Source organism: Strongylocentrotus purpuratus, unplaced genomic scaffold, assembly GCF_000002235.5.
Source record: "Strongylocentrotus purpuratus isolate Spur 01 unplaced genomic scaffold, Spur_5.0 spur5_scaffold_15, whole genome shotgun sequence".
In the NCBI taxonomy this organism is placed as follows: Eukaryota; Metazoa; Echinodermata; class Echinoidea; order Camarodonta; family Strongylocentrotidae; genus Strongylocentrotus; species Strongylocentrotus purpuratus.
The window spans coordinates 20,010,229-20,022,522 of NW_022145600.1; the positions used below are offsets into that span (position 1 = coordinate 20,010,229).

The 12,294-nt window shown below is 36.4% G+C and overlaps 1 protein-coding gene across 3 annotated transcripts in view; it reads right to left on the minus strand.

Annotated features, from left to right (window-relative positions):
- Positions 1–213: 213 nt before the first annotated feature.
- Positions 214–12,294, minus strand: part of LOC100888808 (golgin subfamily B member 1) — a 45,758-nt gene continuing 33,677 nt past the window's right edge. For all 3 annotated transcript variants that reach the window (XM_030985795.1, XM_030985794.1, XM_030985796.1), the window contains 12 exons: positions 10,343–10,459; positions 9,336–9,476; positions 8,585–8,740; positions 7,799–7,921; positions 7,499–7,555; positions 5,940–6,515; positions 4,838–5,486; positions 4,153–4,337; positions 3,450–3,662; positions 2,855–2,989; positions 1,336–1,407; positions 214–434 (listed from right to left, as the gene is read on the minus strand). In XM_030985795.1, coding sequence (XP_030841655.1) covers positions 300–434; positions 1,336–1,407; positions 2,855–2,989; positions 3,450–3,662; positions 4,153–4,337; positions 4,838–5,486; positions 5,940–6,515; positions 7,499–7,555; positions 7,799–7,921; positions 8,585–8,740; positions 9,336–9,476; positions 10,343–10,459 — 2,559 coding nt within the window. In that variant the 3' untranslated portion in view covers positions 214–299. The remainder of the gene's footprint in view (positions 435–1,335; positions 1,408–2,854; positions 2,990–3,449; positions 3,663–4,152; positions 4,338–4,837; positions 5,487–5,939; positions 6,516–7,498; positions 7,556–7,798; positions 7,922–8,584; positions 8,741–9,335; positions 9,477–10,342; positions 10,460–12,294) is intronic.

Consider the following 12,294-nt stretch of genomic DNA (forward strand, 5'->3'; position numbering starts at 1 on the left):
TATAACGCAAATCATTTATGGCGAATGGTTACCCTATAATAATCCTCTTTACATCTATACTATATTAAAAATGACATTTGGCTGGAATGCTCCTCAGGGAATGGAGAATGTGCATACATTGTGTGCGGGTAAGCCTAAATCCGATGACCGGGGTAATAATATATATCTGTAAAGCGTTTTGAGAGGGCCTGCGGTCCTGAAAAGCGCTATATAAGAACAAACTATTATTATTATTATTATTATTATTATTATTATCATTGTTATTATTATTATTATTATTTAGAGAAAACAAAATATGTTTAAATTCTTGATCCCCTATGTGATTGTCCTTCTCTTCTCCTACTCTCTCTATCACTCCTTCCTTTCCTTTCCCTTGTCTTCCTTCCATCTGCACTGCTCTCTCTGCTTCTTCTTGAATGTGACTCTCTGGATCCCTGTATAGGAAGGGGAGGGGAAGGGGAGGGGGAAATAATGATAATGGTTAACCGTTTTTGTTGGTACATCACTCTATTGATACTTCAGCAATACAGGAACAATTATCTCAGGCTAGAGTCCATGGAAAGAGCAAAGGGCCTGCTTGCTCATCCTTTGACCCACTCTTGTGTCACCTCACAAAATATAATTTAAACTTAACTTAATTTTGTCTGTTATTGCCTTAGTCATATTGGTTATGAATTTTGTTATGTACTGTATATTATACTTTGTGAGAATATCAAACCACATTGGTATGTATTAATGCCAATGTAAATTGTACATAATTTAGCAATTTGGCTACGGAGTGAAATTATAATAAAACCTTTTCAATCTATCAATCAAGTACTGCATACCAAAATTAAATCATATCCAACAGCTAGCTAATCTTGAGCTCTGGTATGGGCATTATATATCGAGAGAACATGGCTATAATTCATTCTGGATTGTTTATCCTGCAGTAGATTGATTGTTTGAACTCTAATGTGCATATAGTGACCTGTGTTAAGCACATGGTGTCCGGCCTACTTCCCTTGATTTCCTTATCTTTTTATGCTTATACTCTGCCCCTCTACATTTTCTACCAAAATTGTTTGGCACATGTCATTTATATGTAATCTTGAACATTCAGTGTAAGTTTTGTTGGATTCTGTGAGAATTTATTTTTTTATCATTACCAGAGAACTCAAGCTTATCTTTAAGACACAACACTACATCTATGATTTCTTTATCTTTTCAATACAAACTAAAGTAACAAACTTCATCAAAATTCATGCACGGCCCACAATGATTTGACTTTCAATCTTTTCTATCCTATCAATGGGAAGGATAAAATGTACTACCATTTTAAAGAAAGTTACTTACTCTTTTCCTGGATTCTTCCTTTGAGATCTCTTCAATGAAGTTTGATGGCACAAGGCCTTTCCTTCCTCGAACCTGATGGAGTGGAATAGAAACCAAACATGCATGATTTAAATGTTGTGTATCATTCAATATACTAACAGCTATCATTGAGGAATTGAGAAAGGAATTACCCGATGGCTCTGTAGCGTGGACCTGCCTTCGGCAGAGAGATATCATAATCTTTCAAAAGTAAAAGATTAGACTTCCATTCTATCTGCCTATCTGTATGTCTACCAATCAATCAACCAATCAACCAGTCAATCAGTCAATCAATCAATCAATCAACCAACCAACCAACCAATCAATCAATTGATCAATCAATCGATCAATCAATCGATCAATCAATCAATTAATCAACCAACCAATCAATCTATCAATCAATCAATCAACCAATCAATCGATCAATCAATCAATTAATCAACCAATCAATCAATCAACCAATCAATCAATCAATCGATCAATCAATCAATTAATCAACCAATCAATCAATCAATCAACCAAAAAATCAGTTGATCAATCAATCGATCAATCAATCAATTAATCAATTAATCAACCAATCAATCAATCAATCAACCTATCAATATTAATTAATCAACCAATCAATCAATCAATCAACCAATCAATCAATCAATTAATCAACCAATCAATCAACCAACCAATCAATCGATCAATTAATCAATTAATCAACCAATCAATCAATCAACCAACCAATCAATCAATTAATCAACCAATCAATCAATCAATCGATCAATCAATCAATTAATCAACCAATAAATCAATCAACCAACCTATCAATATTAATTAATCAACCAATCAATCAATCAATCAATTAATCAACCAACCAATCAATCAATCAATTAATCAACCAATCAATCAATCAATCAATTAATCAACCAATCAATCAACCAATCAATCAATCAACCAACCAATCAATCAATTAATCAACCAATCAATCAATCAATCAACCAACCAATCAGTCAATCAATCAATTAATCAACCAATCAATCAACCAACCAATCAGTCAATCAATCAATCAACCAACCAATCAATCAATTAATCAACCAATCAATCAATCAACCAACCAATCAGTCAATCAATCAATCAATCAATTAATCGACCAATCAATCAATCAACCAGTCAATCAATCAATCAATCAATTAATCGACCAATCAATCAACCAGTCAATCAATCAATCAATTAATCGACCAATCATTCAGTCAGTCAATCAATCAGTCAATATATCTATCTATCTTTCTATCGCTTACTGTAAACACTGTTATTTTCTTAGATTAATTTTTAGTGTTGAGCGACCCCAAAACATATTCGCGTTGCATGCAATTCAGCCCGTTCAAAACACGCATAAGAAGTCATGCTTATATTTTTGCGAGTTCTACAATTGCGCTTGCTGATCTCAGAGTGAAATCTGCGAAATTTAATGTACTGCAAATATTTCTACTTTTACAGAGTATCTAAGCCTCACCTTCCCATGGTAGAAACCATCGGGTCTCTTATCTCCATACACTGTTATCAGATCGCCCTCTGTGAATGTCAGCTCATACTCTGGATTGTCATTGGGTGAATGGCTATCTGGATCATATGTGTATATCGCCATGAACTGTAAGGAGAAAAAAAAGAAAGAAAAGATGTTTAGAATGGTAACAATTCTATTCACCAATGAACCTGCCTCAAGTCCATGCTTAATTTAGTTTAAATATATTTTGCTAATCTCTTTTCATGACCCATAATAATGCCTAGCGTAAGACCAAACAAAAATATCACTCAGTAGTCTCTTTTTTATTTCTGGCTTAACCAATAGCCACAAACAACTCACTAGCTGCTCTTCACTGTTAATTGCATGGTTGGTTTGTTTGTTTTACCTGACTGCTAAGAAAGCATGGGTGTGTTCGTAAATAGGCAACAAGGGACTTGGTAGTGAGGATTAATTCCTTACCAAAGGGCACTAGCGCATCGACTTGGTTTCTAACCTGGGACCTCCTGGTTATGAGACCACTGCTCTACCACTGAGCCATTGCACCTCCCAATGCTACGGTAAAGTTCAAGATGGGATAACTTACCAGTCTTTCTTCCTTGTGACCATACTTTGGACCTGATGAGACTTCTGAGCTGATGATGGATTCGCTTCTCCGAGACTCCGATGCCGTTGATGAAGGGATGCTTGATGCAGGGTTGTAGCTCAGTTCGGCCATGTTGGATATTTGGCCATTAGCACCCACAGAACAAATGGCAAACCTGTAGATTGTCTTCAAGTAGATGCCATCAACCAGTGCCTATATTAAAGAGATAATCATAATTAATCTTTAAATTGACATACATTTTCTTCTGTTTAAGCAAAATACAGATATTGGTTTAATACATTTTTATTTTTCATATTAGTGATAAGGTAGAATAATCATTGAGAGGCAGGAAATTCTGCATCTTATTTTCATAAATAATGTACCGGGTAACTATGTTTTACTACAAAAGCTGCCAATACTGGCATAAAAGACCTGTTTATTTTACTTCCAAAGAAAATATTAACTACCAATTTTACAACCATATTGTAAGCTAAATAGAATGATTGGCTTGAAAGTTGCTGATCAAAATATTGGAAATTTATGTCAATATCTCCAAAAGTTCAAGATCCCTACGACTGAAATTCAAGAAATACTTAATAGAGTAACATGTCCATAGAGAAAGAGGACAATAAAAACATTCCTCACAACACAAATGACTGATGGTTTGTTGCAAAAGATAAGAAAAACAAAGACTTATCATTACCTTGGTCATATGAGCACTTGACACCAGCTGTTTCTGCTGACCATTGACATGTATCCTATAACCTACGACCTCCACACCGTTGCTACGACACATGACATCCATAGCGGGCAGGCTCCATGTGAGTAGTACGCTGTGTTTGCTGACCTCGCGGGAGATGGAGAGAGACCTCGGAGGGTCGGGTATACCTGATCAAGGCAAGAAATAAAGAGATAATTAATTAGCTATGACATTGCGTATGAATCCTTTTTGTAAATTAGATTAACTTCAAAATATACGTCGTAAGCTGTTACATGAAGAAAGTTTCGTACTTATAGACCTACATAAATCAAATGTATCTCAAACTAAAGTATAAAAGACATATGTATATATGTATAAACATTGCAAAATGAAAGTACATGTAAAAGGAAGATATACAAGTTTGTACTATTTTGAAGACATCAATACAATTCTGGATGGATTTGAATAAATGTTAATTACCTAATGAGCACAAACAATTATAAACAATCTATAGGTTATGAGAAAAATGCAATTTATATAGATAGATTTATATTCTCAAGTCCCTCCTAAGAAATTTCAGGAAATATAACAATTTGATGATTGAAAAATACATATTGCAAACATATATATATATTTTTTTTAATTCAGTGCTGAGTAATTTAAAGATCTAATTTCCAAGTGAGCTCACCTGCGCTTAAGCCCTGGTTGTGAGCACTATAAGTCGGATCCTGATAAAGACCATTGCTATTCGGTTGATTGCCTGGTAAATTCAAGACGTTCTGATGACTGAGTGGCAAACTAGCACCAACAGAGGACGTCGGTCCTACCCCATACATTTGTGATGGCATCTGCGGTTGCCCATTGGTCATTGGATGTCCATTGGGTAACATACCAGGAGGGGGACGAGGGACAGAGTTATTCAGCATTTGAGGTACCGCTTGTGGAGCCTGGGGGTGGAGTCTCTCCTGTGGGTATTGGTTGGGGGTAGAGACACCGGTATAAAGAGCTGAGGGGTGAAGCCCAAGACCCTGTAGAGGTGCTGCCGGTAGCTGTGCTGGTCCTAGGGTACCAGGGACACCCCGTGGTTGGTGCTGAGGGATGGACGGTGTCTGATGAGGGGGGTACCCCTGGGGTAAAGATGGTGGAGCAAGAGGTGGTTGATGTAGAGGAACATTGCTTTGATATTTGGGTTGGGAAGGATGTTGCAAGGTGGGAGGGTAGGTCAGTTGGGTGGCAAGAGGAGATGAGAGGAGTCCATCTGGTAGATCCAGACCAAGAGACCCAGGTGATGTTTGGTTGCTGCCTGGCAGGGGCACTCCCATCGAGGTTGGCCTTGTCTGAACAGAAAGGAAAGTGGTACAACACCAAATTATTATAATGTTAATGTAAGGGGGCACGTCCTATAAATATGAGTCAAACAGAACATACTAAAAATAACTAAATGTTAATATTTTAGATCTGCTACATTGTACACTATTTGATGACAAACTTTCACCAACAATTTGCTTTCTCACTCTAAGAGTTCTTCAATCTACAAACCTCCTATGACTTGCTCAACGATTCTGATACTGGCATTTACAATAATTTAATTGCCACATTTATTTCCTTCTCACTGATGTTTTTCATTCTTTTGTTAAAGAGCCCTGCAAGCAGTGTGTTCGTAGATGAAAGATATTAACAAGTTCATTGAACTCTCAAACATCTTCAAAGTGCAACTAACATAAGAAGAATAGATGACATTCATTCTCTGTTGATATCCAATCCTCGACCGAGTTTGGGTATCGACTTACCTGCCGATCTTTGACAGCCCTAGACTTGAAAGAAGGTTGAAGAGAACCAAATCCAAAGGAGACCGGTGACCTCCTTTTCCTGTCTCTGCTACCCAATCCAATACCGTTCCCAATGGAGAATTGGTCACTACCAGTCTCCCCAGCGGTTCCCAGGAGATCTAACTCATCCAAATCAATGTCATCTAAAGAACTTTTGATGCCATGACGATGACCTTTTGTTTGTTTCATAAGTTCTTGGAGCGAAATCTCCCCTTGATCCTCTTCCTCGTCTAACAACACATCAGCATTTTCCAAAGATTCTCTTTTCAAGAACTCCATTTCCTCAGCGTTCAACAATTCCGACAAGTCAGGCATTTGGTTCTTAGTCTGTTTCCTAGAACTCCTTTGTTTGCTTTGTCTAGTACGAGTCTTCAGGGGTTCGTTGTATGCTTCGTCGGGTAACAGAGTTGAAAGGTTGCCAATTTGCTCCAGGAGGTCGGAGGATTTGTCCGATTTCACCATGGCGATCTCTTGCTTGAGCTTCCTTATCAGATCATCTCGTTCCTGGCATTTCTTGGTGAGGTAAGAGACCTTCGCCTGAAAATTTCATAAAAAAGGGGGAAAGGGTAACATAAAGATTTGTAGGTTTCTACGCATACATGACCAAGAATTTCTTCCCGAATTAGTGGGTTACCCAAATTGCTTAAATTACATAGGCTATATTCCACTGGTGTTCATAAACTACATGGATCGTCAAAGAGGTAGGCAAATTTCACACTTTTAAATCATATTTTATTGCAACAAAAAAAATGGTTTTAAGATCAAGTTAAGCATTTCTTGGTGAGGTAAGAGACCTTCGCCTGAAAATTTCATAAAAAAGGGGGAAAGGGTAACATAAAGATTTGTAGGTTTCTACGCATACATGACCAAGAATTTCTTCCCGAATTAGTGGGTTACCCAAATTGCTTAAATTACATAGGCTATATTCCACTGGTGTTCATAAACTACATGGATCGTCAAAGAGGTAGGCAAATTTCACACTTTTAAATCATATTTTATTGCAACAAAAAAAATGGTTTTAAGATCAAGTTAAGCATTTCGTGGTGAGGTAAGAGACCTTCGCTTGAGAATTTCATTAAAAAAAAAGGAAAAGGGTAAAGATAAACATTTGTAGGTATTTACACATAAATCGCCAAGAAGAGTATTGTCGAAGAATTTCTTTTGGAACTAATGGGCTACCAATAATGCCTAAATGATACCAGTATACAATAAATTTCACTGGCATTCATAAACTACATGGATCCTCAAAGAGGAAGGCGAATTTCACAGCTTTAAATCATATTTGATTGCAAAAAAAAAATGCTGTTAAGATCAAGTTTCTTTGTATCCAGCAGAGTTTATATATAAAGAATGAATGATAGGGAGGATGTGCAACATGACCAATTCCCTACATAATATTCTGTCTATATCTACGTCTATTTGTGTCTAATTACCCCTCCCCCTCCTTCCCTTCCACCTCTCTCTCTTTGTATGTCTCTTTGCTTATCTATCTCAACCTTCCTCCCTTGCGGGTAACATACCTTTAGTGGAGCAACCGCTAGTTCAGCCTCGTTCCTTTCGTGTTCTAATGTCCCCATCTGAATGAACAAATACAATCAGAATATTCATGAGAACAATCAGAGAGAAAGAACAAAAAATCTCAGAAGGTCTGGCAAAATCTGTATCAATTCTCTTTAAAAAAATAAAAAAATTCTCAAAAGGTGCACAATACACAATGAAAAGGGAAAAAATGAATGAAAGAGAACATATGAAATAAAAAAAAAAGAAGTTTTCAACAGAAACATGGGAGGAAAAGTAGAATAAATCAGAGAATTTCTAACCTGATCCTCCAGTTGGGAATAGTGTTTCTCCAAGTCCTTGGTGTATGTGTCTTGAGTCTGTTTTGTTCTGAGTCTCTGCTGTAGACTGGCATTGTCTTCTGCTAACCTCATCTCGTTCTCCGTCTGATATCGAAGAGATAATAACAATAAAACGCTCATAGAAAAATGATGAACTGCAGAATAACTTACTATTTATCAGTATATTTGGATCAGGGTTAGGCCAACCGCACACTATATGATCTGATTATGATCCGATTTGTGAAGAATTTGCTATAGCATTTGATCTAAACATTCAAACATGTAAAAGCTCAATGATTGAGAATTTGAATAGTTATATGATTCAATGACAATATGTAAATTTCAAGGAATTTCAAGCATCCTTGGAGAAGTTCAAAGCTTATTGAAGTGACCCCACATTCAGTACAGATAAGAGGTAAGCAATGCAGTTTCTTTGATAATCCTGTATATTGGATAACTTACAGGGTCCGTTTTCTGTTACTCTAAAGAAACCAATACAATTGCACCGTAAAACACATTACGGAATTATGGATAAGATCATTCATCCTTAAAGTTCATCAGAGGTACATTTCTACAGATTTACCCTTTCAAAATTTGAACAATAGTGAATAGAGCACTAATTAAGGACATTATTAAGTTCTTTAAAAAAAATTCTTCATACCTTTTTGTTTTGGGTTGGGGATGCAAAGTTAAATCATGACCTCAATGAACTATACATATAATATGTGAGCAACTTCTGGTGCTAAATTTATTTCAGACTCTACCCACCTTTTCCTGGAGCATTTTCTGGGCCATCTGGAGCTTTCTCTCTAGAGCCTCCGTGCTCCTGGTGGTGTGGGAGCTCCTGCCCAGCTCCGACCGGAGCTCCCTTACTTGGATCTCTAACGGCTCCAGCTCAGAGAGCCTGGTACGCAGACCCTCATTCTAAAGAAAGAAGATGATGACATTGTATAAGCAGGCAGATTCAAGAAATTACTCTCATTCTTGAACAAATTGACTTAAATTCTGGACCTCACCGAAAACAATGACAATATTGGTAACCGGAACGATCAAACTGCTCCCCTCTTGTTAATATGTATGACATCATACATCGTTGTCTTTGTGGATCAGACCATAACGATTCACACTAAGCTTTCCTCAATGATTTCATCGCCTCTTTTGCTCATCAGCCATCAACTTTCTTAGGACAGACCTTATATCTGAGAGCCAATATACAGTGAAATCTATTTATAAAGACAGCTCGAGAGAGACTAGAAAAGTGGTCTTTATGCACAGGTTCCCTTAAGTTATGTTTCAATGGGAAACTTGGCTCAAGAGAGAAAAAAAAGAAGCAATCTATATGTCTATAAAGATTTTTTTGTCTCCTTTTTTTTTTACTTCTTTGATGTGCTGTCAATTTAGAAGAAATGATGCCAGCTACGTCCCTCATGATTTACTGATAGAACACCCAATGAATTTCTCATTGTATCTACAAGTACATATTTAGGCTTTGCACACATATACAGAAGAAGATGAATACCTCAGCTGTTAGTGTGGTAAGTTTAGAGGAGTTCTCCGAGAGCTGGAACTTGGTGGTGTCGTCTCTCTGGCCTTCTTCCACCAGTCTCATCCTCTCCTTAATCATCGTCAACTCATCTATCTTCAGCTGAAGAGCGTTCTCCTGCAAACAATGGACAGGATAGAGATCAATATAAGTCTATCAAAATTTTACATCAAGCACAAAAACATGAATTTGGGCAGTATTTATTGCATGGTGGCAGCGGTGGGATATGCAAGGGTAACAATCATCCATAAATATATATTTGAATAAGATTATGCTATTTCCAAATAATGACAACGATGACAACAATAAATTGTCGCCAAACCTCTCGCCTCCTGTTTATATGTAAGACATTGAAAATAGTGATTTATTTTATGGTGGCAGCAGTGGGATATGCAAGGGTAACAATCATCCATAAATATATTTGATTAAGATTATGCTATTTCCAAATAATGACAACGATGACAACAATAAATTGTCGCCAAACCTCTCGCCTCCTGTTTATATGTAAGACATTGGAAATAGTGATTTATTTTATGGCGGCAACAGTAGGATATGCAAGGGTAACAATCATCCATAATATATATTTGAATAAGATTATGCTATTTCCAAATCTTTGAAATGAGCCTATCATAACAATTGAGCACTAACAATTGAAAAGTATAAAGGGGACCAGGCAATCATAGACAAGGACAGAGATCTTAATATATCTATCATTACATTGAGTACAAAAATGTGACTATGCTACAAGCATGGGTAATTAACAATCATCCTTAAACTCTATTTATATAAGAAATAAAATCGCTCCTGAAGACCGTATTATAAAACAGGGTGAAAGAACAAAAATTGCACTATTTCAAGTCAATAAAATAATAACTTGTATATTGTTGGAAGACTAAATATTTTTATAACAAAAATGTACTACTGACTTTGTATAGCTATGACCTGTATATGGTTGATACATGTATGCAGACTGTGACCAATACCTTTGAAAACAGCTCAGTCTCTTTCTTGACAAGATCTGCCTTGGCTCGGCCCAGTGTTGCATCATGGGAATGGATGAGACGTTCTTTCTCTCTTAGCTGCTCCTGTGTGCGTTCCAACTGCAAGCAAGGAACAGTACATGTTACAGTACCACTACACTCCTCATAAGCCCAATCATTATCATAAGAAATAATATGACTACTATAATCCTGGATCTACATTAACATGTAATTAAGTCAACTATACTGTTGTCAGCTTCATTATCATCATAATATATTACTACCACCACAATCATCATCATTATTATCATCATCATCAATATCACCATCACCATCATTATCACCAACATTATCATCATCATCATCATATTATCAACATCATCATCATCATCATCATCATCATCATCATCATCATCATCATCATCATCATCACCACCACCATCATCATGGTTACTTTTTATACATTTTGCGTACATCAGTAATTTTCTTTGGAGCGGTGAAGGGCTGGGGTATCAGACTACTGTTCAGGTGCATGAATGATCCTACAAAACAATTAGAATATATATCTGCCTACCCCCTCCCTCCCTCCCTCCCCCTCTCTTTCTAAGTGCCTAACTAAACTCATTTAACCCTATCTAGCCTGGGGGGGGGGGGGGGGGGTTTGCGATAATTCTTTTAAAGCCAAAAAAATTTGCGCTGAAATTTTACAACTTCTTTCTTTCTTTCGAGTCTTGCGCATCTTTTGAAATAAATTTTTCGAAAAATTGGACCTACCATTACAAAGTCACATGACCTTTTGTCTATGCATGTTAGCCCGAAAATTGCTCATTTTCGTGATTTCAACGGCCGAAATCATAGGGGGGGGGGCCTTAGAAGCCCCCCCCCCAGAGTTATGCAGTTTCAAAATAGCCCGGGCTAGATAGGGTTAAAACAAGCAAACAATGTGCAGTACATGTATTCACAAAACATGTATACACTGCACAATAATAATTACTTACCGACAACCAAGTAAAAAAAACACACCATAGCCCAGAGCAAAAAAACAAAGCAAAAACATGTTAATGCCATCCAATTAATGATTTATATTAATGGCATTTGATTAAGTTTTAGTAGAGTACTTGACACTTGACACTTGTCCACTTTTGCATGTTAAAAACACCAGTTAAAATTATTAAACGCACAACACAAACACCATATGCCTACATGTATATTAAACTTCATGCATCACTACATGATTTTAAGCGTACATATATACAGTGTCATCTTCATAGAATGTTATGTATTGATAATGCATCATTTGATTATATCGCTATTACAAAATAATTTTTTTTTTTTTTTGGGGGGGGCGGGCATAACACATTTCAATGTTAAAATGACAGTCATCAGATATTTTTAGTGCAGGGGTGATCAGTTGATGACTTTCAATATCATTCTAAGAAAGAGATGACTTAATTGATGAAGCTTCTTAGTGTACAGTAAAATGGATCATAAATCAGTCCAAAAATGTGTTATTAAGAAGCACATACAGTTGTATAATGTAATTGAGTCATTGTGTCTCTTTTTGTTTATGTTTTTTTTAAACATATGTTTTTATACATACTGTGCAAATTTTTACACAAATTGTGTACAGAGGAACTAGTCATCAAGGTAAAGATGAAGAATTTACTATTTTACAACTGATACAATACCATGTGTGACAATATTCTTTCCCATGTTTGCAACTTATATGCATCATTTCCTTAACACACATGTAGCAAAACCATATGGCACAATATCTTTTATTTTTAGTCATGAATCATGATATCATCTTGTGCATAGTGATCAAAATCATGTACAACGTCAGCATCATAAAGTCTTTTTGAGCTGCTATGAATAATTCCTCCCAGTTTTATTAGGAGTGACTTTGATGTGTGCATCAGTGCAAAGCAATGACAATTAATGCAACAAAGGAAAAA